The sequence below is a fragment of the Etheostoma spectabile genome, chromosome 9 (assembly GCF_008692095.1).
Source record: "Etheostoma spectabile isolate EspeVRDwgs_2016 chromosome 9, UIUC_Espe_1.0, whole genome shotgun sequence".
NCBI lineage: Eukaryota > Metazoa > Chordata > Actinopteri > Perciformes > Percidae > Etheostoma > Etheostoma spectabile.
The window spans coordinates 9,864,758-9,892,340 of NC_045741.1; the positions used below are offsets into that span (position 1 = coordinate 9,864,758).

The following is a 27,583-nucleotide window of genomic DNA, read 5'->3' on the forward strand; positions in this document are numbered from 1 at the left end:
TTTTTTTTTTACTTGTTAAAGATACAAACCAGAAGATGGACCTCCTTCTCTGTTGCTGCCATGTTAGCGGTCTCTGTTCAGTCCAGTTAGAAAAGAGAGGTCATAGAGAGAGTCGTTGCTGACATTTTCAGCCAACATCTGGTACAACTTTCCAGGTGCCAATCAGTTTCAGTGTTGAAATGTCTGTGTTTCAGGTATTTATTAGCAGTTGTAATGTTTTTTCCTTCTGTGTTCCTTTTGGGGTTTTTAGGGTTTCTAAATAGTTGGCCTTTTTTTGATGTTGCCCCTGAGCTGCGTTTGCAGAATGAACACAGGTTCTTCAACCATCCTGGGTGTTTGACTGGTCCACCCACTTTAGAAACTAAAAGCACACATTCCAGGGGAGAGTCTGTCATGAGAGATTACCATAATACAAGATTTGCTGATACAGAGTACCTGTGACTGTGACCTGTATTTCCTCTGTAACATCTGTTACAGCTGCTAAAGTAGCTGTTAGCGAGGTGTAAACCTGTATTTTTTGAATAATCACCCATCTCAATAGTAAACAATACACAGACTGGGAAACAAAAGCTTCAACTATTACATAACAGGAAGAAACGCCCATTTATTTACCTGAACTGATCCGTTTGAACCGATGTGAACAAATGTATTGCCTGATTGAACAATAGCCGGAATACCAAGCAAGAAACCCCGTACTCTAGGATGCATACATAAAAGAAGTATGATGAAGTTATAATGCACTGATCAATGAACTGTCTGCAGGAGTGAAGCAGCTTACTGACTCCGACTTTCCTTTGACTCACAGACTCACTCTCTGAATCATTTTAATCTGATAAATCCATCTTTCATTTGAACAACTATGAATCACATAGTTTCTCGTGTGTGTGTGTGTGTGTGTGTGTGTGTGTGTGTGTGTGTGTGTGTGTGTGTGTGTGTGTGTGTGTGTGTGTGTGTGTGTGTGTGTGTGTGTGTGTGTGTGTGTGTGTGTGTGTGTGTGTGTGTGTGTGTGTGTGTGTGTGTGTGTGTGTGTACAGCTAATTTAAAACTGAAGTAATTCAATTACAAACACTTCGACAAAGGTGGGTACGCTTGGAACCTCGACGGAAATGATACTTAAAACAAAGTACCTGTTAGTCGGTACCAGGGACTTTTTTTGTAATGGAAAACCAAAAAAGGAAAGAGTCGAGGTGAGTCGAGCAGGTACGATAACGTCAGAAAAACTGCATGCAGAACACTTCCTGCAGGTGCTTTTCTTACAGCAAACGCCTTTTTTAAAACGGCTAATAGAACTTTTTGTCTTTTAATATTGAACTAGCCACACAGAAGATGGTTTGAAGTGGGTCTAAAGCTACATTCTTGTATTTTAACTGCAGTATTGTTTACACTGTGCTGACACAGTTTTTATCAAACCGCCAACACACAGAATTAGGTTAAAGGGAGAGGAGGGCTCTCTGTTGAAAAGCTCTCTGGGGAATCGGTGATGAAAATATAGTAATCCTAAACCAAAACCACCTTCAGCAGAGAGTTTGTTATGAAGTTCAAGAAACTGGCTGCACCTCCTGCCCGCAGAGCAGTGAGGGAGCTGAAGTCAACAGTGTGCCAGTGCAGGGCTCCTTTCTGTTTTGCCCATAGATGGAAGTTGGAGACAACAACCTTTTTTAGAAACCAATCCAAGTCTATTCAAATCCAGATGCTCTCAGCAAGGAAACCAAAAAGCGTGCATGTGTGTGGTTCTGTAATATCCACGGACTACTACGTGTGTATACCCCTGGCTTCTACTCACAGTTCGAATAGTCTTACCAATGTCTTACCAATGGTCCAAAACATCCAAAAGTATGAATACCATTTATATTCTAAATCAAACAATAAATTATTGTTTTGTGACGTACAGGACCAGCAAAAACAAACATTTACATCTTCTTATTTTATCCATGAATGATTGACTTTTTTCCTGCGATTTTCCGATAAACATTAATATTGTGATTTAAAAATGAATGTGTGTGACGTAGCTTTTTATCAATATCATCAATTACCTCTAACTTGATATCTGCTCACCTGAACAGAAAATATCAACTGTAGTAGGTTGGAGTACTTGTATCTATATGTAACAAAACATGTTTACTAATAACACTAAAACACACTTAAATCGATTAGAATGATATTACATAAAACATTAGTTTCTAGTTTATAATCGATTAAAATTAGTTTACTTTAACATTATTTGATCAAATTGAATGTTGTTGATAATCAGATGTGGACCAAAATAATGTTTATCTCACATAGATGGAGGTCTGCTCTCCTGTTCAATTTTCTCCGTACTTGTTTTTCTTTCCTCCCCTCTGAAAATGCCACTCTTCTCCTCCCTAATACACACAAATACTGTCTCCTCCACACCCCCCGACCCCCCCCCCCCCCCCCCCCCCCCCCCCCCCCCCACCCCTCCCCCAATTCCTGGAAGAGACCTTATTATTCTGGTTGTTTTCGAGGAAGATAAACACACAGTGCAGACGGAGCCCGGGGTCTTCAGAGTGATGCCAGTGTTTTAGACAGGTTGGCATTCCCGTGTGTGTGTGTCTCTGTGTGTCTCTCTGTCTCTGTGTGTGTGTGTGTGTGTGTGTGTGTGTGTGTGTGTGTGTTCTGCTCTGCTCTGCTCTGGAATGCAACATTGTGTAATTAGTCTTTTGTCCTATACAGCATTTCCTATGCTAATTAACCTGCCTTCTCCCATGGAATGCACACAGGCCCTTTAGCTCTTTGATTGGCTGGGGAGGGGCTGTCTAGCCGTCTGATTGGTTTGCAGGGTGTACAGAAAACTGTGGGATCTCCACACAGGGGCATCTTGAGCTCTCCTTGCCTGAGAGTTAAATTACTAATGTATTCTCTCAGCCTGAGATCGCAAGCCCATTACAGCCGAGCAGGGGCTTTGTCAGTGACAAACACAGCGGAAGTAGAACTGTGACCCATTTCTGGGTTTGAATCTGGGAAGCAAACAAATACTATTGTCCCCCGGTCACAGTGGCATGTGATTAGGCATGTGCCCACATACAAATTGTGCTCTTTTGTAGAAAAAGTATAAAACCGTCCGTGTCGCTATGACCTTCAAAATATCCTGGACATTTCTGTTCTTCAGTTTCTTGTTTTCTTATTGGCCAAAATATACACAGCTACCCATGTATCTGCACTGAGGTTAGAGTTGACTGATGAACCTGCTCGGCCGAGTCACCATAGCTCTAGCTAAAATGGTCACAATGAAAAATATCTTGATTCATAAATCAATGTATGAAATCTAAATTAAACGTGATTTACTGAATTGTAGTACTTGAGAGACTATGATCTATACTACAAAAAACATGCTACTTGTTCATTTTTGGATACAAAAATTGTGTCTGATGTTCAATAAGGATAAGTTAAAGATATTTTTAAAGATTTTTTTAGGGGCATTTTAGGCCTTTCTTTTTATAGAACAGCTTAGACATGAAAGGTGAGAGAGTGTGGGGATGACATGCAGCAGAGGGCCGCAGGGCGGAGTTGAACCCGGGGCCGCTGCATATGGGCGCACGCTCCACCAAGAGAGGTACCCAGGCACCCAAAGATTTTTTTTATTAGGTAACCATTTAAAATCAATTACTACAAATTTTATAAAACAATGTGTAAAAGCCGCTTTAAAATCTTTAGTCCTTTTGATATGTAGCAAGACAAACAATGTGGTGATAAAATTCTCAGCTGTCTGCTTCTGCCACCTCGAGTTTTCTTGTGTTGCTGCATGCAGTAAGTCCCTCCATGTCCTCGGTTACTGCTTTAAAGAAACTTTTTGTGATAATAATAAGAAGAAGAAGAAAATGCTACTTTCTTGTGAACAGACAGAGTTGTTGCCCTCGGCTCGATGTATCATGGGGATCTTGTTTATTTTGAAGGTTTGATGAAGCATGAGACATAGTGATCTATCTCTGAGTGATGTAAATATTGGATCTGCATCTACCAGCCGACCTGCGTTCAAACCCTCAGCCATGCTCTGAGCTCTGGGTGGTGACTGAAACAATGAGTACAAATGCTAGTTTTCTCAATCCAGTACACATTGTACAATTGCCCTAATGCTCTGAGGGGAAGGGTGTGTTGTTATTGTTTTGTTTGGGAAGGCATTCCTTCCTGTGATTATGTGACAGGATGTTGTGTTGCCGCTACTGATAACACGGCCATTGGCGCACCTTTCTGTTGCTGTCAGAGATCCCGTCTATTATTTCTGCATCAGCATTATGTAATATTGTACTTTTACTTTGTAGAAATTTAGAAACATTTTGAACTAGTGTGTTGTAGCAGTGTTTGCCATTGAAAACGAGCTAGCATGCTACAGTTAGCCGTCTGGCTAGTGACGTTGAATGTCGTGGAGATTTTGAACAGCTCACCCAAAGGCAGAGGACATTCAGAAACCGTATCTCACTCAAAACATCATGACTACTTTTTCCAAGTTTGTATGCGTTTTTTTATAATATGCACACTTTAAAATGTTCATATATTTTGTACATAGCATGGTTTCCTTCTGCTTTAGTCAATGAATAACTAAGTCAACCGAACAATTTACTAAATAGAATATTATTTTTTAATGTTTATCAATGTGGATGCTGCAGTGGACAAAGCTGGAGTTTATGTACAGTAAATCTTTTTTTAACATTACACTGACACACGGGTTACTCTACATTAAGTAGTAATGAATATTTGGTTTTTGGCAATCTTTCTTTGCAAAAAGTAGAACTACAAAAATATAGGCACCAGGCTCATTTGACTATGTTGAACATTACATTTGGGTCCCAGAGCTATTGTGTCATTAGCAAGTTAGCAACTGCTAGCCTCATGATGTTATTACTAGAGGAGGAGACCTGAATGCCAGAGCAAACAAGATACTGGACTCTGAAAAGACAGGATCAGTTACAAGAGTGTTCCCCAACCACCGGTCCGCGGACCGATACCAGTCCGTGGGTCTTTTGGTACCGGGCCGCACAGAAAAACATTATTTCTGTTTGATTATCGGAGTCTGAAACATGTTTTATTTTGAAAAATGAATTATGTCTTTAGCGCTTCTCTTCCTTTTGACACATGTCACGTGATATTTACTGCTAAATGAAGCCCACAAAAATTAGTAAACGAACGTCCTTGCAGAGCTTTTTTGCTCAGGGGAAAAGGCCCTCGGAGGAGGAGACAGAAGAGGAGCCTGCAACTTCAAAGAAAAATTAATTTAACAGACAATACCAGGAGTCCCACTTAAAATGCAGAATAATTGCAACAGTAGATCCCATGTGACCTACTCTATCTGTAAAGTGTCTTGAGATAACTGTTTTTATGATTTGATACTATAAATAAAATTGAATTGAATGTGCCAAGCCCGCTCTGCATAATACATGGCGACAAGCTAGCAAATGAGGCAATGAAGCCTCCAAAACCTCTCTGGCACATGGAGACCATGCACCCCGATTTTCTGCCGTGACAGCAATCAAACCAATATCACAGAATAAACTGGACAACAGGAACGCACTGTGGGTGTCACGGTTTCCAGTTACTCCCAGATTACCCCGTTTGGTTGCACAGAAACAAGTGCAGGGCTCCCACTGATACATCGGTATATTGTGTTTTCATGTGATATTCTGTATATTATTAGATATTTGTTTTCATGCTGGTCATATTTTATTTGGTCGTGTTTATCCGCCAAACCTTGAAGGCCGGGTGTTCTGAAGATATGTCTTACATAAAACCGGTCCTTGGCGCAAAAAAGGTTGGGAGCCGCTGAGTTACAGTGCAGGTGTTGCAGCAGCCTGGGATACTGAGTACAGGCCAGATTGTAGCTTCCGGTTTCAGTCAGCTCTGGTAAAACCATCCTCATCATTTTTTATCCTCCCACTAGCCTACCGCTTCTCCTGCGAGCCTTGAGCCCCGGAGCGCAAAGATGTTGTCATTCCCCCAGTGAGCCAGGCTGTGTTCAGCTTGCCACAAACTACAGGATGAGCTCATACTCTATTACTTATTCATAGACACCGTCACACAGGCTGACGCAACCAGGCAGACACACTGGTTAAAAGGAGGTGGACAGTATGTGTTTGCAGGCCAGGCCTGTAACAGATGGGCTGGTAGGCAGTAAGCAGAGGTAACCAGACCGGCAGGATGCAGATAATAATGGCAGAACAAAAAAAACAGACGGCTGGATATGTTTCTGTGTGACATCCTGCTTACCTTTGTCACTTTTTTCACATCTTGGCTGCATTGTTGGGGCTTAATCTCTGTGTTAGAACAACAAAATAAGCTTAAATTGGCAGCTAGACACTTGGCACTTGTTTGCACCACTGAGAACTTCTTTCTCGCTGATGAATGCTGGCAGTGGGCCTTGCAGAGACCAGTGGATGTGCTTTACTCTGCCAGTCCATTCTCCCCCACTGGTTTGTTTTAACATCCCTTTGTTTGTGTCAGTGGTCTCATTTTGTCAGCCTATTCCTTGACTGATGGCTGCTTTTGGACTGCAGGCGTTCTTTTGTTTTCTCTTTTTTAATCCGCACATTTTTTTCTTTCAGATCACTGGAAATATGACCCAATGTTACAGGCTTTAATGAATCACTTATGGGTGGACCTCAAACATAGGAGAATATTAGATGGATAATTAATTGCAAATTTGTTTCACGTCATTCATTCAGCCTCGCATCGTGCTCACGGTAACCAATTCCTTGGTGGAAGATGGGTTATTATTTTGGTTTAGCCTCGGCCCATCAGACCAATGAGTGATGTCCTGCTGATTGTATTTTCAATTTTTTTTTATTACTGACATGTAAATTACCGTATGTTAAATTGTTTTACATTGATCTAAGAAATTGAACCGTGTTGTTTTTTAGGAAATCAGTGTCTTCCTCAAGGATTGAGCCCTTGAGTCCTCAGGTTCCCTTATTTACTCGTCAGTTACTTTTCATATTTGCACTGGTTGCACACTATGTACAACCATACTATTTAACAATGTTCTATACATATACCGTGTTACTTACACAATTTATATTTTTCTCAGTCAAACTGAAACAAAAAAGGCAAAATACACAATGCTGCCTGGCATGGCTGTTTGAAAACCTTGTTGCTGTCTTTTGTATTTAAAGAAGATGATCCCTGAACAAACAACAAGGTTAGCTGTCTCGTATTTCCCTTGGCGACCCTTATTTGCTCCAGTCCGTGCCCTTTTGTGTGTTGACACACCAACAAAAAGGCGCAGGGAAGCATAAAGAGCGGTAGCCAGGGTAAGAAAGGCTAGGTCTATCTCCACCTTTTTTAGATTGTCCTGTGTTAGCTGAGAAGTTTCTGTGGTTCAGAACAATCAAAGTGTTGATTTACAGCCACTTGTGTACCATTAGTGTGTCACAATGCTCACTCTGATTGAGATAAATTTGTTGCCTTCATATATTAAAAGACAAGCTGAGAATGGACACTATCTTGGTGGCATTTTATTCAACTTTGTATCAATTCCTGATTATTTTATGAAAGTTGTTGTTTCTTGGAGGGCAGCAGTGGCCTAAAGATAAGCATGTGGGCTTGTAAATGTAATGATGCAGATTTGATCTCCAGTCTGGCTGGATAATTCAGGGTTAAGAAGCAAATGAGCATCATCTACCCCTCCCTTATTACCACCATTGTTGTGCCCTTAAACACTTGACCAGCAGTTTTTTTCAAGGCTTTGCTTAATCTTTTTACATTCAGGTATAATTTGTTTGGATTGTTCAAGTTAATTTTTCATCTTGGCAATACTAATTTCGTATAATGATCATCATTTTGGCTCCTCGGCTTAGTTATGCATAAACTAAATCTGCAGATGGTTTCATCATAATCTGTTCTGGATTACAGTATTTTGGGTTTAGATCTCGTATTGTGTGTGTGTGTGTGTGTGTGTGTGTGTGTGTGTGTGTGTGTGTGTGTGTGTGTGTGTGTGTGTGTGTGTGTGTGTGTGTGTGTGTGTGTGTGTGTGTGTGTGTGTGTGTGTGTGTGTGTGTGTGTGTGTGTGTGTGTGTGTGTGTGTGTGTGTGTGTGTGTGTGTGTGTGTGTGTCGACAGAAATGCAACACTTACCACTGAGTCACTGGCAGGATGACGTGTATTTTATGTGTGAATAAAAACAGGCAGACGGACTCCTGAGTCACAGATTTTAACCCCAAGTGTCAGAGATGAAGAGTTTTTTTATATTTATATGTCAAGGCACCTTTCATCTTTTCATTTCAAAATTAGTTTTTTAAATGTTTTTTGTTCTTTTGCCAAATCAGAGGCGTTCATCAAAATTCTAAACGTTTTCCTCTTTTTCTCTTTTGTCCTTCTCCCCTGCCCTCCTCTTCTGCCCTCCATGTTTTTTCTTGCCCTTGTTCATCTTCAGGACCAGTTTGAAAATCTGGACAAACACACTCAGTGGGGGATCGACTTTCTTGAGCGCTACGCAAAGTTTGTCAAGGAGAGGCTGGACATAGAGCAAAACTACGCCAAACAGCTACGGTATACACACATAAACACACACATAAACACACACACACACACACATACACACATAAACACACACACACATACACACACACACACACACACACTACACACACACACATAAACAGACGCACACTGAACAACAAGTAAACATGGGCAGATAGACTAACAGAGCTAGGCAATATGGAGAAAATCAAATCTCACGATATTTTTGACAAAATGCATCAATGTTGATATTGTGTTTTTGTCCCCAGTACATGTTTTTTTTTTTCTCTCCTCCATGTCACCTCCTGAGCTCCGTATATTTCAGTTGGTAAAACAAATGAATTTTCAGAATATATCTGCATGAAAACAAGCTCTTTTGGTCACAGTGTTAGATTAGGCAATCATACAGTCAGAGATTCTCGACATAGCAGACTACACATTGGACACTGACATGCTAGTGTTTGTCTTGACATTGGGAAGCATCCCCAATACAGCTTCAGTTACACAAGGGCACTCTTTTTCTTCCAGACGCCTGCGCGTCTGTCAGGTCCAGCCATTATCGGGCTGATATCCTGTAGTCTGATCTCGGCATAAGTGTTGGGACGGTTTGGACATGACTTAGGCACTCTGTCTTTATATCCAGCATGTACATAATCCTAATTTTAAATACAGGTTTACCAATATCAACACCTAGTAATTAATAGTCAAATAGAGGTAAGGTAGACTGGAGATATATTTAAGTTTTTGTGTTTTTGATCCAATGTTGCAACGCTTGTTGAGACAAGTCAACAAGCACAGACCCAGTTATCCTCATCAGAAACCAGTAACATCCCAGTGGATGGGTGGGGAAATCCCTTCAGAACACACACACGCACACACACACGCACACACACACACACACACACACACACACACACACACACACACCACACACACACACACAGGATCTCAGTTTTCTTTTATTAAAAATCACATCAAAGCCTCTGCCTGTCGTTCCCTCAGGCTCTGACAGTACAGACTCCAGAACAGCATGATTTTAATGGTTTAACTATGTGTGTGTGTGTGGTGTGTGTGTGTGTGTGTGTGTGTGTGTGTGTGTGTGTGTGTGTGTGTGTGTGTGTGTGTGTGTGTGTGTGTGTGTGTGTGTGTGTGTGTGTGTGTGTGTGTGTGTGTGTGTGTGTGTGTGTGTGTGTGTGTGTGTGTGTGTGTGTGTGTGTGTGTGTGTGTTGTTGTGTGTGTGTTGTGTGTGTGTGTGTGTGTGTGTGTGTGTGTGTGTGTGTGTCGTTGTTTACTTGTCTCTCTAACAGGCTTAAAATATCACTATTGTTAAATTAGTATTTTTAACCTCTGCTTCTCTTCTCTCTCTCCTTCTATCAGGAACTTGGTGAAGAAATACTGTCCAAAACGCGCTAAAGATGAGGAGCCGAGGTGAGTAAACCTTCTGCTTTTATTTACTTCTTGGATGCATGCACACTGTAAGAGTGGAAAAGGCCTGCTAGACAGTTTATTTTTATCTTTCTGGTGCTGGAAATAATGTTTGACTGTTCATTTGTAGAATCCAGACACTGAGTTGGATGTGGTTCCATTCATTTTCTTTTTCTTCTGTCCGTTCATTCTTTACAGTTAACTTGTTCATATAACAATCAGGGAACACTCTTTATTTTACATTTGGATATGTAATGGATGTGGACAGGGTATGAAAGGAGACAACTTTAACTGGCGGTTTTCCAGAATGTGTTTGCTCCTGCAAAGACACTATCACATTAATAGGCTTCTTGTCTATCTCCACCTCGGCTCCTCAGCAATACAAAACGGTATTGTCAGAGTGATCTCATTTTCTACGATGCATACATAAAACTGACATTACAGTATAGTATTTTACTCAACTCCTACTGTGCACATTACTAGCTGAGAGCATTTCAAAAAGACAGGGAAAACAAATAACCGAAATAATAACAATACATGCTAAAAACACGAGAAACAATGTTTGATATTTTCCAACAGTTTCAGTGGGCAAAGTGAAACAGGTTTTGGGTGACTACACAGAGATAACAAAACATTGTGAGCATTAAACTGAAGCTACGGCTACTTAGGAGGTACAATAGAGGCGCAGTGCAGCTACAACATTTCTTCAGGAAACAATAGCAATATGATCAATAAAATAAACTCAATAAGATAAAATGCACTAATACTACCACATTAGCGGACTAAAACTAATTATTAAAGGATGATTCAAATTAAATGAAATATATATTGGAATTGAGAATGAATTAAGTGCATTTTGAACTCTGTTACATATACACATCATGTATACAATTTGGTACATCCACTCATCTGTCATCCTCACTAAAGCAGACTGTTGACACATAATCTTTTTGCACTTTTTTGGTGTTTCGTAAAATGTTTTGCACGCTCAAATGTGTAAAGTGCGTTACTGCAGATGCATCTGGGAATGGACCAGATAAAAGGAAGCATGTTGTGTGCCGTGGTAGTTCCACATTTAATGTGTATCTGTTGTTTCAGGTTCACAACGTGTCTGTCCTTCAACTCCGTACTGAATGAACTCAACGACTACGCCGGTCAGAGGGAGGTGGTGGCGGAGGAGATGGCTCACAAGGTGTACGGAGAGCTGATGAGGTACAGCCAGGACCTCAAAGCTGAGAGGAAGCATGTGAGTAGTACACAAATGAGTTTACACTTTGCTGCTCTCTGCATATTATTGAATGAAAGTTTTGTTTTCAGTGGTTTGCATTGCATCTTTTGATAATTAAGACCACGTTTCTCAGAAAAGAAGTTGCTTCCTGTCATGAAGCGGATGTTGCTGTTTGCCCTCTGTATCCTGTGCTCTGCCTCATATGCATTTGTTTTCGGTTTGGCTTCACTCAAGAGGAATATGTTGGATGTGATGTTAACCATCTGTCTTTTACTTCTTCCACCATCTGCTGATGCAATAAGCTCTGAACATTTGTTCCAAGTGCTTTGGAGGAACAGCGCCCCCTTCTTGTTTTGGGCTTTAAAGCAATAAATATCCCTTCAAATTTCACTCCGTGACACAATATAAGGCACAATGTACATGCTATTGTTTGTAGTAATTACAATTCTTGCTTGTTATGTTTATCATATTGATGTCTTAAATCTATATTGGCATTGATTTTTTTCTTTTGTTTAGTTTTGTTGCTTGGAAATAATGAGCGGCGTGTGGATTCGTAATGTGACTGGAGAGTTGCTGATGTTAGCATTAAATATGCTATCATATTTGCTATGCTATCACATGGTCTTTATGAGCATATGGAGGGAAATCTGTTATTATTTCATCCACAGCACTATTAGAACTTCATTCTTGATCTTGGTAAACTGTTGGTATGACTCCCAACTCAAATCAAACTTATGGTGCAACCTGTGTCTTCTACTAACAATATGCTCTTCTAACCTAGAATGCAAAACCTTCATATGTAATAACTAACTTGTTTTCAGTCCGTCTGAATTTGTTATTTTACTGCTTTAGTCACTGGACTCTTGTAAATTTGTGTTTGTGGCCTCAGCACTTTTCCTTTCCAGTGGATTGTTATTGTGGACGTAACTGCAACAGATAATTTAAGTCCAGTCATTTTGTGTATGTGCACATGAAAGTGTTCTTATATTGTGTGTGTGTGTGTGTGTGTGTGTGTGTGTGTGTGTGTGTGTGTGTGTGTGTGTGTGTGTGTGTGTGTGTGTGTGTGTGTGTGTGTGTGTGTGTGTGTGTGTGTGTGTGTGTGTGTGTGTGTGTAGCATCTACAGGAGGGCAGAAAAGCCCAGCAGCATTTGGACTATTGCTGGAAACAGATGGAAAACGTAAGTGAGAAGGAGGAGGGATGGTGATTTTTTTTCTGTTTAGTGTAAATATTCTGTTAGGGACAGCCATCTGTACTCGTCTTATGCTTGTTTGCACAAGAAATGCAGACAAAGGTAACTGTTGGACAAATGGGGATCCACTTTTCCACCCTAATCCCCCACATGCCATTATGAAGTAAAGAGACAAATATGGCATTTGTGGTACTTGTATGTTTTTATATAAACATTCGTGTTATAGGCTCCTTTTTGGAGCTGTCCAAATTAATCAAAAGTATAATAATAGAATGTTTGTGTCTGACTGTAACATTACAGCAAGGTCCTTTTTTCTTCTTCCTGGCAAAGTTCCCAGTCTATGGGGACCAAGGACAGGGGCCAGTAGAGAGGCCTCAGTGTCGACAAGCCCCTCATATCAACACAAAGCAAGGGGCCATGTGCCACATTTGGCTCTCAACAACCTTCTTTTTGGCTTTGTAAAGGCTCCAGAGAGAGATATTCCATTTGTTCACTTAGGTCATTTAATTGCATTTGCTGAGTTATTTTATAACAAACTGCTTCATTACAATTTCATAAGAGCTAAATAGCTAATTGCTGCTTGTTAAATGTATAAATAATGCATGCCTAGTGACATTTTTAGGCCTGTAGACCATTAGTCGAGGTTATTTATATTTGCCACATGTGAGGGAAAGCGTTTCATTGTGTGGTCTGCATGACTTTAATAGTGACTACTTGGTGACTGGACTGTAATGTCTCAGCTATTCACTGTGTTCCCTTCACTAATGTGACCCAGATGGGCTGGCAGGAAGTAAACTATCTCTCTGCCTGATTCGTCTCCCTCTCTCCCTTTTTGGCTTTAAACAAAACAGGAAATGGAGACGGTGCATTATAATGCGGAGGTTCAACAGTATGTTCCTTGTGTTTATTAAAATATTCAACATTGTGCCTTCTTTCTTTTCCTTTTTTTTTTAGAGCAAAAGGAAGTTTGAGAGAGAGTGTAGAGAAGCAGAGAAATCCCAGATTACCTACGACCGGTTAGACAATGACATCAACGCCACCAAATCGGAGGTGGAGAAGGTAGGAAGCTTCCGCCTGCAGCAACAGCTGCCGTTATTGTGCTGTATGTGTTTCATCTGGGAGCCAGCCTATCCTTTCTTTTCCTGTCAGTGGAAATATTAGCACATTTACCTTCAGTCTATAACGGGCACATGACCGAAGACAGTCAAATTTTGGATGACCCATAGCAAAAAAACACAGTTCTTTCACGGTCAAAAATTCAATAACAGAACAACTTCATCTCACCACCATCCTACCTACTTAGTTTTTCTTGAAGTTAGTAGTGTATAATTGATGCCTATGAAATTATACTGTAGCTCCCTTTTTCCTCCACACTTACTGTATAATTAGACTAGGTGGATTAAGTTAAAGCTTAAAGGAAAATAAACCTTTCCAAATAGAGGTTAAAGCACAGGCCAGTCAGCCTTGTTTTTAGATGAGGTACTGTCTGAAAACAGTTTTTAACACAGCTATGGAAATAAGAAGAGCCAGGGCTGGGCAATAGGGCCAAAATCTTCTATTTGATAAATGTCATTTCATAATCCAATAACAATGCATTTTAGGATATATCATGTTTTCTGGTAATTCAATAAATAAATAGTCTATATGGAATAACATGGTAAAGTCTTTTTTGTATACTCCTGGGTGAATCAAATACTTTATTAAGAATTTTAGTGCAAAATGAACATAACATGCAAGGATCAGAACGTAAAGCGTCAGTTTTTAGACATTGAGATAGAAACAATAAACATATACTGAATATACGATTGGCATTTTTATATTGTTTTTACTATGTACAGTGGCTTGCATAAGTTCACACACCCATGCTAAAGTTGATTAAAAAGAGGTAAAAAAAACATCTTTTGGAAATTGATCTTAATGCCTTAATTCAAACAATTTAGGAAAATCCAACCTTTTAAGGACACCAATTTGCTTTGTGAATGAATAATGTATTGTAAATAAATAAATGTTCTTCCTTTTAAAATACAGGGGGCATAAGTATACACAACCCTGTGTTAAAGTCCCATAGAGGCAGGCAGAGTTTTTTTTGTTTTTCTGTTGTTTTTTAAACCTAAAGATTGGAATGGTTTTATTTTAGTTAGCTTAATAGCTGATTTGATTTGCATTGAGAGATGATTTTAAGGAAAGTACCCCATGCCTATCTCTATTTATGGTGCAGGGTATGTGACGATGTGGGGCTTTTTTAATTCCAAAGGCCAAGGGAACTTTATCAGGATGCATAGTATCCTGGATCCATGAAATAAATAGACTTTAATAATAAACATCTGCCTGCTACTATGGGAATTTAACATAGGGTTGTGAATACTATGCCCCCTGTATTTTAAGTAAGAACATATATTTATCTACAATACATTATTTATCCACAAAGAAAATTGGTGTCCTTAAAAGGTTGGATTTTCCTAATTGTTTTTAATTAAGGTATCAAGATCAGTTCCAAAAGATGTTTTTTTAATTCTTCTTTTTAATCAACTTTAGCATGGGTGTGTAAACTTTTAAGCCTCTGTATAACATCCTATCGCCCAGCCCTAAGAGGAGAAGTATCAGAAATGCTCATATTAAAGTATATATTTCAGTTTGTAAAACTTTATTTTTGTTAACAGTGCTCAGGGCAGTAAGAAATCCATGGTGTGTATGTGGTGTAACCTATATGACATTTATTAAAACATGACTTTCCATCCTTTAAAGAAAGATACGTAAATGTGGTTATAGCGTTGGCTTTCAGCAGTAGCTTCGGTGCTGGTTGGTTCTGGGCTTCAGATTGGATCGAAGTGTATGTGTGCACATTTCTTGCGTGGTCATGTTGGACAGACGAGCGGGTTGTTGACGCTTCTGCTAATGTGGTTCTGATGTTTGTGTCGATGTCATTGTTCAGGCCAAAGCCCAGTTCTACCTGCGCAATCACATGGCTGATGAGAGTAAGAATGAGTACGCTGCTCAGCTGCAGAACTTCAACGCAGAGCAGTGGAAACATTTCAACAACGCCATACCACACATCTTCAAGGTAAAGCAAACATGTCGTACTGCAGCTTCACATCCATCTACGTGAGTTTATCGTCTTGTAGGGATTTGAATCAGTCTTAACCAAAATGTGATCAATTTTTACTGACTTTTAATTGAATTACAATTATAATTTTTGTGGGAAAAGGGGTGTGTAGAGCACCGGCAACACAAAACATTCACCTTTTTATTTACTGTTTCACCTATTTTTTAGGGGCTGTACTCGACATTCAGAGAATTAATATAGCAGTAGTCTTGCTTCGCCAGACTGGCTAGTCCACACAGCATTCTGAGATGGGAGAATAACATGCTCTGGTTAATTGGCATTTCTTTAAACCAATCACAATTGTCTTGGGCGGTGCTAAGCACCGGACACAGTGACTGTACAAAAATAGCCTCGGGAAGGAGCTAATTTGGTGGAACGTGTGTACGTTCAAAAGTTGTTTTAGTCATGCAACAGAATACAGACAGATAGTCTAGCTAGCTGTCTGGATTTACCCTGCAGAGATCTGAGGAACAGTTTACCATAGTCCTCAGAAATCCACCGGAGTTTAAAATTCCAACACAAGGAAGGCATAAGTTAATGAACATACGAGCAAAATATCTGGCAGCATCGACGCAATCACGGAAGTGGAATGTCATGCATATAGACTAATCTAGCAGCATACAAATATTTGCAATGTAAAGATACAGTGGAATAATAGCATTCTGAGTAGAGGTTGAAGTCCCACTCCCTCTGCGTGTTGTAAACAGGACTTCTTTGTTTCAATAACCGGTCCGGCCGCATGCGGCTGTGAAAAACCTCTAGGGGAACGATCTGAGAGTCAGCGATGGAAGGAGTATTCAGATCCTGGACTTAATTAAAAATACTAATACCACACTGTAAAAATACTGTTACACGTAAAGTCCTGTATTTAAAATGTTACTTATGTAAAAGTATGCAAGTATCATCAGGAAAATGTACTTAATATATTAAATGTAAAAGTACTTAATGTAGAAAAATCTAGTGTTCAATCGGCTAAAACTCTCCGATTAATGTAGTGGAGTAAAAAGTATAATATTTCCCTCTGAAATGTAGCGGAGCAGAAGTAGAAAGTGACATGAAGAAAAGACTCAAGTGAAGTTCAAGTACCTCATACTACTAGTACTTGAGTAAATGTACTTAGTTACAGCCATGTGGAGGCAGTTTTTTTTCAGTATTTCGAGTACAGCCCCTTTAATGTTTGGAATCTCTTCTTCACTCACACACTTGTTTAGAGAAAGTGTTGTGCTCTGCGTAAGTGCCCCATTAAATGTTTACCTTGGCAGCTTGTCTCATGTAAACCATTAATAATATACTGACTGGGTATCAGTGCTGCTCAGGGAAAGGATCTGCTAACTCGTGACCGGTTCTTTACCGCTAAGAGGCTTGTAGAAGTGTCAGTATGAGCGCTTTGGTAATCGTGTTTATTCCATTTGCTGCGTGTTACAGAATCTGCAGGACATGGACGAACGTCGGACGGTGAAGCTCGGAGAGACTTACCGGAGCTTTGCTGAGGCAGAGCGGAGAGTCATTCCCATCATCTCCAAATGTCTAGAAGGAATGGTTTCTGCTGCCAAAGCTGTCGATATGCGAAAGGTATACAGCAGGCCGAAGGACGGGTATACGAAATGGGAAAGAAAATGGTTCGAAAGAAAACCCTCCTGCCTCTTTTTGTCTCCCACCGCTCATCTGTTTCTCCCTTCTTCCCAGGACTCACTCATTGTTGTGGAATCGTTTAAGTCGGGCTTCGAACCTCCAGGCGACTTCCCCTTTGAGGACTTCAGTCAGAATCTGAGCAGAGCGGGTTCAGACGGAACCATCAGCAACACAACCAAAGGAGACCGAGAAGGGACCCCGGGGCCACGACCCGATCCAAAACACGCTATGAGCAGAACCAAGAACAAGCTGTGGCTGTTTGGGAAAAAACCAAAGGTACGAGGAGGGAAGGGTGCTGGTTTTGTTTGTGTTGTTATTGCATTTTTATTAAGCAGAAAATATCTCAAAGCTAAGACCGTCCTCCTGAAATCATAAAAAGTAATAATTAGGAAAAATTGGAGTGTGAATTAACCTCCACTTTAGAAGATTTATCAAATTGAGCCTCATCCCTTCCAGTGACTAGTGATGCGATTTGCCATATTCCACTTTATGTATGTTTTTTTTTAAATACTGTTTTCAAGAAGCAATCGTAAAACAGGGGAAATTCCTTTTGAAAAGTGGTTTCCTTGTAGAGAAACCTTTTTTTTACACTGAAAATAAGAGACAAAACTGGAAAACCATATAATTGTATAACCATCAATACTATACACTAAACTATGCAATATGTGCTCTAAGCACTTTCTCTCTAAGTACATAAAAAGCTTACCTCTTCTAGAAAGCTATGAATAAACATTCATAGAATGCTTGTAATTCATCTTTAATGTGTATCTCCATTGTTTCATTAGTGCAGATATTTCATTAGTGCGTCAGCACACATCATATATTCTTAAAAGTATAGACAATAATACATTACGACTGAATGGGAATGCTCATGAATGTATATAATACACTTCAGATGTAGAAGTCATGGAAATTGCCTTCTGAATTGAATGATTTGTATGTGTTTATGTGAGTGTTTATCAATTTTGCCTCCTTTTTGACTCCTAGTCAAAGCAGTGACAGTTATACACAGTTATGCTGTAATTCTTCACCTTGCAGCTGAACATCAGCTTCATTAGTCACGTCCTGAACACTCATGTTTTATTACTTCCTCTGCTCCTCAACTGTATTCTCAGCTTGTCTCGAGCTGTAGGTTTTTTGTGACCGTTTGCAGTGTTTGTATCAACAGTCAGATCTTTTCTCCAATACACTCCCTGGACTTTGCCCCTCTCTATAAAGACCAGGTTGGTTAATCATTAACTCTGCTGTTGGTTTATGTTAGCGTCATCCGCTGCCTCGCAGTATCAGGGAACTGTGTGGTGGATACTAAGGTGTGTGTTTGTGTATACGGTTCAGTTTAATTGTTTAACACTCCGTGTCCTACATTTTACTCTGTGTCCTACAAGCGTATCTCATACAAGTCGGAATTTTAAAACCCCTGAAGAAGTGGCTTCAAATCTTAAGTAATTCCCTATAACTTTAAATATTCATGAGCAAATAAGTAACAATTAAAAACCATCAAGAATTTATTTTCATCGATGGAAACATTGCTAAATCCTGATTGGTATGTGGAAGTACTGACATCTGGCATCAAATAATTTACGGAAACAGCTCTTTGAAACAGGTCCTTTCCCGGGATGCAATTTATATATTATTATAATATATAATAGAAATTTATAACAAAAAATGGAGAACAATATATTTGAAAAAAAAACATATATAAAATTTACAAGAAGGATGGAATATGCCAAATATGGACCAATTAGTTTGAACTGAATGGCTCAAGAAAAATGTCTAGAACAGCATTACCTCACAGCTTCCTGTTCAGTGGCAGTTCTAGACAAATGGAGGGGCCACATGCGATTTCAGGGGTACTAGATATGATAAGCAAAGGTATTACCGTCATAGGCTTGGTTCTACAAAAGACTAACAATACGCATATAACAATAAACACAAGAACACTCAGTGTTAACCTACATGTTACGTATCACTCGTGCATAAGATCCCCTCCTTGGGATAAAGGTGGGGTTAAAAATGTATGACAATACACTCAGTTAGGGGGCATGAGGGGGGGTTGAGGCTTAATATTACCAGGGCACTGGCCACCCCCCCACCCCCTAGAAAAGCCACTTCTCCTGTTCTTGGGTGGCTCAACAGCAACATTTGAAAAGCTTGAATGAGTCAGTTTTGAATTCATCAAAGAAAAAGTCACACACGAGTCACGCTTATGACTCTTCCATGGCTTGGTAGGAATTCTGTGAATAATATCCATGCAAACCTGAACACTTTGATGATAAAGAATGTGTCATCCTAACCTTTGGTCTTCCTGCTCCCCACCAGTCCCCTTCCTCCTCCTCTCCTCCTCCACCACTGTCCTCCTCCCGTCCCCCTTCCCACATGTCGGCTTCATCCCGGTTCAGTACTGACATAGTGAGCCACTATTTGTCCGAGATAAAGACTGCAGTACCCAGAATCCCCCAGAGTTTGAGGGGTCTGAGGAGAGGGGTGAGACAGGAAATAGCGTTGAAGTGTGTTTGATTGACAGGTTGACGTGATTTTTGTTTTTTCAAATGTTTTCTACAGGGTGTCTGCAGTTTCTGGACCATATGTTCAAACTATTAAACTAAAGACCTTCAATGGCTTCGTAAGGTTTGAAATTGGAAACCCAGTTTTTAGGTGTTTTCTTAGGGAGCTGTTATTCTGCTCTCAAACTTTAATTTGAACTCGAGGAAACTAAGACACCCTGTCGTGTTGTTTCACTCCTTTTTTTTCTTGTGCTGTATTTGTTTTTCTTGCTTTGGTTCCCTCTCTCCCTTTCCCTTTTTTATTCTCACTATTTCTTTTGTGTGATTCTTCCTCTCCTTTCATTCAGTTTTTCTCCAAAATGCAAGATGGAGGACCCTTGGTGATATTGTGTGCGTGTGTCATTTGGAGAGCCTTTAGTACTCTGGTTGCAGTGTTGTGTGGTGATGTGTTTCCAACATTGGGTGTGTTGCTCTGATGTTGTCCCCAGTTTGCAGTGATCTGTGTGTGTGTGCACTGCTAACAGTGTCTGTATGTGCTGAAGCAGAGCTTTCTGCTTTCAGACACTTTAACACAGACTTGTAAATAACACCCGCCCTCAGTGTCAAGCCAGTACTTTGATTGGCTCTTGCTCCCATCCATTCTGACAGGACCACCTGTGATTGCCCACTTTTCAATCTAGTTAAAGTGGCCCTCAGAAGAACAGGCCTGACCGCTGGTTTGATGGCTGACAAATACCTTCTGCTTACTTACTTGAGGCCTTATAATCATTCAAATCCATGTAGCATTTGCAAAGCAGATTTATTTTGCATATTTTAAATACCTGTTGCTGCCTTGTATTTTTCATTTGATAGAACACTGAATTTCTTTGGGTTTTGGTAAAATCTTAATGAGCTGTGGGAATTTGTAATATGTATTGCGTGACTCACATAGCTCCTAATAATACAAACAAAAATGACCCACTCATAATCAAAACATAATTACTCTTTAGCGCTGCTACTGGTCAAAATCTCCTCAGGGTACTTTTTATAATCGGCACATTTTAGAAATTGTCATTTAATAGGAATGTACCAGAATGCATTTTATTTCAGCCCAAATGTTGTTTTTTAATTTGCCTGAAGTAATTTTTTCATTATTATTTAATCAGCAACAATCAATCAGTATTTTTCTTTTAATGAAAAGCATTTAGTTATTGAAAGTTTTGTAATTTTACACCAAAGAGAAATAAATAATTAAATGCCGCCTCTCTTCACAAGAAAACATCCCTAGTTTCCGATAGAAGCAGGAAATAAATCAGCAGGGTAGTATGAGTATTCGACAGTTCATGTACATTAAACTGGTTATTTAAACATGAGCTATTAAATATTCTCACGAGCCTCCTGGTGTGGCATGTTGGTGGCTGCTTGATGTACAACTAACCCGCATGGTTTCTCTTTTTACTGTAACGGTTAATGCGTCAGTGGTCAGTCAACATGGTGTGTGTGTGTGTGTGTGTGTGTGTGTGTGTGTGTGTGTGTGTGTGTGTTGTGTGTGTGTGTGTGTGTGTGTGTGTGTGTGTGTGTGTGTGTGTGTGTGTGCTCTTGCTTGTAGCCTCCTATAGTGTCTGATAGATATATATATAAACCCAGTAGTGATAGTGTTTCCTCTCCTAGTAAATTAGATGCCTTCTCTCTGATATCATATTCACATACATCACCTACTAAAGCTGCATTACACCCACTTAAATAAAATTTAGTGTTTCCCAGGTGAAGTCTATTTTAGTCTACTTTAACGTCAGTTACTGCACAGTTTACCTGATCTGTACTGACACAGTCCCAGAAAGGAGGGTTGGTAACTTTAGAAGCAGCATTATTATCAGAAAGCAACAAGGAGGGAAAAAAAAAAAAACATTTTAAGTCTCTTTCTGTGGAAAGTGTGGTGTATCAAGTAGAGGCAGCAGGGCTCAACAAAAAGTGCAGTGGTACTATTATGGCTTTAGCAGATCTCTCCACACCTCAGAGTAATGAGACATTCTGACTCATCACTGACTTAATTTTGAGTTGGTTTGTAGTTTTAGAAATTTGTTTGTTTTTTACCACCAGGCCCCATCTCTGGAGGATTTCAGCCACTTACCCCCCGAGCAGAGAAGGAAAAGGCTGCAGCTGAGGATTGACGAGCTCAGCAAAGAGCTCCAGAAAGAGATGGATCAGAGGTAGGGCTCCTCCCATAATGCATTGCCTAGTCCAAGTCATCACCATGTATCCAGAGGAAACAAGGAAAATAAGCTAAACATGACCTATGCACTGCTTATTATCCTTAGTCTGTCCTTTCAACTCCAGGACATGTTTGTTTTGTGTCTTTCAGAGATGCCCTAAACAAGATGAAGGATGTGTATGAGAAGAATCCACAGATGGGAGACCCCAGCAGCCTGCAGCCCAAAATATCAGAGACCATGTGTAACATGGAGAAGCTGCGCTCGGAAATACACAAAAACGAGGTACCAACATTTTTTTAAGATGATTTGTTTTGCTGCGTTGAGGCGTGAACCTCCACACATGGGTACACACTCCACCAAGGGCTCCCCAGGCACCAAAAGGTTCAGATTTAAATGGAGTAAATAAAAAAACAGGCATGCCCAGGAGGCTCAGTTGGTAAGGCGTTCATCCATATGAAGAGGTTTATTCCTCAACGTAGAGGCCCAGGGTTCAAATCCGATCTGGGGCAATTTCCTGCTTCCCCCTCTCTCTCCTCTTTCATATCTATGCTGCCCTTTTAATAAAGGCAGAAATGCCCCAAAAAAATCTTTAAAAAAGAAAAGGGAGAAAAAAACACAAGAAAGAGATGGAGAGTAAGAGAGGAAAAGACAGATAATAGTGTTAGTTTAGATAGTTTGGTTGATAGCCCCATCTCCTGGTTAAATACGTAATGAGATGCTCTGTATGAACGATAGTGGCATCGATCAGAAAATACTACTTGTGATATTAATACCTCTCTCTCTCTCTCTCTCTCTCTCTCTCTCTCTGTGTTGACAGACGTGGTTATCTGAGGTGGAGGGAAAGCAAAGCTCCAGAGGAGACAGAAGACACAGCGCTGACAACCACCATCACACTCCTCCAGGCAGAGAGAGGTAAACAAAAACACAAAATATTAATGTTCAGCGCCAACATTCACTTCACGTATTTATGAATGACATGTGAGGAGTCAGAGGAATCCTCATTTTCTAAATCATAAGTGAATCAGTTTAGTAAGGAGTATTTACTGTGAAATGGTCATCCCATTGGCTTTAGAGTGCGCATCTTTGTTTGTCACACTGTGACAAAAAGAAATTAAGCCATTCTTTACTTTAGTTTTTTAGAATTATTTTCTAGGAAGTTTTTTATAAATAAAGTAATCCGGTTCTGATTACAGGGGAAATAGTAACATGTAACAACATACAATTCAACAAATTATAGTTTCCATTAAAAATGAATTATTAATGAAATGATCAATAACTTGGATTTAAATTGAGCTTTTCCCCTATAATAAGGACTAGATTGAATCATTGTTTGCAGACAACGTTTTGGGGCATTTTTAGGAAATTATTCTAAAATTACAGACCTATAAAAATGACGCATTGCCTACAAATTCTCCACGTCATTCTTTCACCTTTTTAAACCTTAGAATTAGTCGGACTGTACTTAACTCTGCATTCAAATGGACCTTACAGGTTAAAATATCCACGACAATATGAAGGTTCCAGCTTCTTTTTATTTTTAATTTTTTTAAATCTTGTAATCTGGTGTTGCACTTCTCAACCTGCTAAATGCAATTTTCTCCATGGGAAAATTTACTGGGTTTTTGCTTTCATATACAAGCAAAGGAGCAGCAAAGTATTGTAATCATGCAAACACAACGCTCATTCCTGGTGCCTGTTTCCCATCAGTCCTGAGGGCAGTTATACAGATGACACCAGTCAGGAGCATCACACACCCCACAAGCGACCCAGTCCTCCACAGCCCGGACAACCCAACCCCGACCCGCACGAGTTTGATGACGAATTTGACGACGACGACCCGCTGCCAGTCATCGGACACTGCAAAGCTCTATACTCCTTCGATGGTACGGACAAACCGAGTAAAGTGTTAAAAAAGAAATCTCCCCTGTTAACTATGAGGGGGAAAAAGCCACAATTAGGACAGCAGACCGAGGAACTGAGAGCTGTTATACAAATCCAACCAATCTCTGAAAAGTTATTAGTGTGTGATGTAGACCAAATTTGAACATTAAACAAACCATTGGTTTTTGGTTTTCTAAGCTAACTAGCCAGGTGGCTAAGTTGGCAGTAAAACCCAAGGGGGTAAGCGAGTCTCCACAAAGCGTACGTCCTATGGAGCCATTTTGATGCTAACAAGCCATCAGGTGCTGTCAGCATCCCAGTGACTCTATTTGTCCATTGTTAATTTCTAAAGAAACATGAGAATCTACTAAAGGCTCCATTACCTTATATGTCACGTTATGGCTCCATAGCAGGAGTTTCTGTAAAAATAGGCTAACAATTGTGTCATAACCACGCAACTTACTGTCGCATTGCTACCGTATAGTCAGGAGACGCTCGCAGACAGTTTTGACCTACATTAGCTATTTAGGTTTAATTACTAATGTTTACTAGCATTTTAGTTAGCAATAGTTAGCCTGTGCCTATGCTATCTCCTAACATATACCTATGCTCTCCATCTCTGCAAGATTGGGAATAATTGAGATTTCTCTTGGCACAGCTACCAGAAGACTTAGACAGGTTGCTCACGTCACATCTACGTCTTCAAGCTTAGTTTGTAGCTGCGCGGTAACGCTCAGCCATCACCAGAAAAAAGCTTTTTAATAGCCTTCACTGGTCTCCGTTGGAAGTCTACAGCGTCCATGTCTCCATTAATTTTACTGTCTATGAGTAAAACCAGCGTTATTACAAGCATGTTGCTACTTACTATGGCTACAATCTCGTAGCCATAGTAATGTTAGTGACTGTTAAACTGTGGATGTGTCAGACATTAAGACAGTGATGGTTACCTGTATTGACGCTTAGCTGCAACATGATCAGCCCCACATTAGAAGTTTAAATATGCAATAAATTGTTAAAGAAACATTGTTGACTAGTGCTGATGAAAAAGTTATAACAACACCTAGTCTATACCCTCGACGTTCTACGTAGGACATTCCGCAGGATGAATGTATTTTCCATTTGCTTCCGCTTTCTTTGTGTTGAATTTTAAACTCTGGTGGATTTCTGAGGACTATGGTTAACTGCTCCTCAGATCTAACTAAAACTAACTTCACAAAAAGTGGTTTGAGATATCCACAACGAACCTTGGTGTGTGTGTTTAATGTCACTATGGTTTGTCTCTCAGGTCAGAACGAGGGGACACTAGTGATGGCAGAAGACGAGGTAATGCTTGTTTCTTATTTAGGACTTTTGTTTTGTTACAGGTTGTTAATGGTAAGGCTGTGCAGACCAACACCAACACTAAATTGATCGACGAACACATCTGTTTATCCAAAGTCCTATACAGCTTATTCCTCTGTCTATTATGAACACACTCACACACTAGGGCTGGGCGATAAGGAGTAAATCAAATATCATGATATTCTCAACCTAATACCTCTATCTATATTGCGGCGGTATTCTAGGGTTGACAATTGGCGCTTTAACAAAATATCTTTACACTTAGATTTTAGATAAATAATCATCAGTGATGTGGGCATCATGTCTAATTGGGGAAAAGGCAAATGTTAGAACAGCTAGAATAGTCTGGTAAGTTCAGAAAAGTGCATCACTTTACTGTAATTCAGCCTGTTAAACCAGGAAAATGCCTAATGCCATATCACAATATTATATCTAAAATCTAAGCCGATATCTGGTCTCATATCATGATATTGATTTATTTCAAAGCCCTATCACACACTGTAGTTTATTTTGACCCAATCACTGCTGTTGTAAATACTCGCACAAAATGTGTATTAACCCGCAGCTGAAAATAGTCCCCAACAAATGTACTATCTCTTCCTGTTTAACTAATGTGTGACAATAAGTACCTTGCCAGCTGTTTTAGAAAATTAGGCTGATGACAACAAGACTGTATACTCCCAGATGTATAGTATGCTTTTTAAAGCCTCTGTGGTTTTAAAAAAAATCTCACTCTGGTGACTCAGTGTGGTACCAAATAAAAACAAAAAAATACCAAAATGTAATGTAATTGTAAATCTGCTGACAGAAAAGCATTTCCCCTCAACAAATCCAACCTGGACACTGAGACAATAGCAACTCGTAGTCTACAAGAATTTCAGTGGGGTTGCCTCATTTGTTTCAAAACAAAAATGTGTGCTATCAAAAAAAATGTGACAGATGGTATTCTGTTTAAATGACAAACTACACTAAATGTCTTTTCAAATGTGTTTTGGCTTTGCTGTAGTCCATGGACGGCCTCTGTCCGAGTAATAGACTTAATTTACTCATAAAGTTATGATGATCCACATATTGTGGTGTATAACTTTCATTAACAACCATCCAGAAAGTAATTTAAAACAAAAACATCTTATATTTTCCCCCCGCTGCAGGTGTTGTACATCATCGAGGAGGATAAAGGTGACGGCTGGACGAGGGCGAGGAAGCAGAGCGGCGAGGAGGGCTACGTTCCCACCTCCTACGTAGAAATCACCATGGAGAAAAACAGCAAAGGTGCTGTCACCTACATCTGACGCTAACACTGTCTCTCTCATCCTGTCTGTCGTCCTCTCCATCCTCCCTGCTTTCTGTTCCTCGAAATAACACTACAAAAAGAAAAAAAGACTCACCTGCATGGACATTCATCTGTTGATTCTGATTCCCATCTCATCTCTCTGTCCTCCTCTGTCCCTCTAACCCTGTAATCATGTGTCCTCCTCTCATATCTGTGGGACAGGTGGTTCAGAGGTGAGTGTCTGAGCACAGAGACAAAGTGTGTGTGTGTGTGTGTGTGTGTGTGTGTGTGTGTGTGTGTGTGTGTGTGTGTGTGGGTGGGTGTGGGTGTGTGTGTTGTGTGTGTGTGTGGGTGTGTGTGTGTGTGGTGTGTGTGGTGTGGTGTGTGGTCTCCACTGCTGTTTTGGGCCTCATGTAACAACTATACTTCTTATTGATCAAAGTGGTTGAGTTCTATGTTATATAGAAACAATTTATTTTTAATTATGTTGATATTTCTGTTTTTTTTTTTAAACTGGAGACGTTTAAAAATTATTTAAGTTCTTTGGATTCATGTGTCGACGCAATTCAAAGTTGTTCTGATTTCATCTGTTTTTATTTTTCTGTCTGATTGGTGTGTGTGTGTGTGTGTGTGTGTGTGTGTGTGTGAGTGTGTGAGTGAGTGAGTGAGTGCATGCATGTCTGTTTCTCTGTTACCTGTGCCATCACATTAAAGGTGGAATTACACTTTGAGAGGTTTGTCTGGTTTCAGCCTGGTAGTGTTGTATCATCCAGTTACAGGCGTCTTTTAGTTGTTTTTTGATATGTCCTTTTAGAGCACAGCTGGAAATTTTAAAAGGATAAGGTCATTGTTCATTTTTATTTATTGTATACAAATCCCAGGAAAAGGCCAAAACAACAATATGTTAGTTTCTCAATCTCCCCATTCTAAATTTAGAAACCTCAAGTTAGAAGATAAAGTTAGGAAGTGCAGTGTGAAAACAGTTTAACTTCAGTAACATAATAAAAACTTCTCTCTGACAAATGATGTATTCATGTTAACAGACTGTCCTTGGTCACTGAGTCTCTGATTTAAAGAGTTTCTATTGGTGTCCCTGACCGTAGCAGGTGTACAGTCATGTTTGAAAGGTTATTATTGTACCAATATGAAAAAGATGAAAAACCACAGCACCCAAATTCTGCATGACTGAATACAGAGAACTGGAAAGTGTTGCCACCATTTATTAGTCGCCATCATCGTGTTATTCATTGAATACTGGTAAGATCTTTTTAAAGGGGAGGCTGCCAAACTTCCAAAAACTAACTTTTTGTTTTCACTCTGTAAATAATTCACTCTTTTTTTTTTTTTTT

At 39.8% G+C, this 27,583-nt stretch overlaps 1 protein-coding gene across 1 annotated transcript in view; it reads left to right on the forward strand.

Annotated features, from left to right (window-relative positions):
- The window catches only part of fnbp1l (formin binding protein 1-like), a 43,218-nt gene extending 16,884 nt beyond the window's left edge, over positions 1-26,334 (forward strand). The window contains exons 2-16 of the mRNA XM_032527023.1: positions 8,380-8,495; positions 9,843-9,893; positions 10,989-11,136; positions 12,234-12,296; positions 13,263-13,367; positions 15,241-15,369; positions 16,837-16,983; positions 17,098-17,319; positions 21,006-21,020; positions 21,627-21,736; positions 21,889-22,021; positions 22,557-22,651; positions 23,447-23,622; positions 24,906-24,943; positions 26,113-26,334. Coding sequence (XP_032382914.1) covers positions 8,380-8,495; positions 9,843-9,893; positions 10,989-11,136; positions 12,234-12,296; positions 13,263-13,367; positions 15,241-15,369; positions 16,837-16,983; positions 17,098-17,319; positions 21,006-21,020; positions 21,627-21,736; positions 21,889-22,021; positions 22,557-22,651; positions 23,447-23,622; positions 24,906-24,943; positions 26,113-26,253 — 1,689 coding nt within the window. The 3' untranslated portion in view covers positions 26,254-26,334. The remainder of the gene's footprint in view (positions 1-8,379; positions 8,496-9,842; positions 9,894-10,988; positions 11,137-12,233; positions 12,297-13,262; positions 13,368-15,240; positions 15,370-16,836; positions 16,984-17,097; positions 17,320-21,005; positions 21,021-21,626; positions 21,737-21,888; positions 22,022-22,556; positions 22,652-23,446; positions 23,623-24,905; positions 24,944-26,112) is intronic.
- Positions 26,335-27,583: the final 1,249 nt, after the last annotated feature.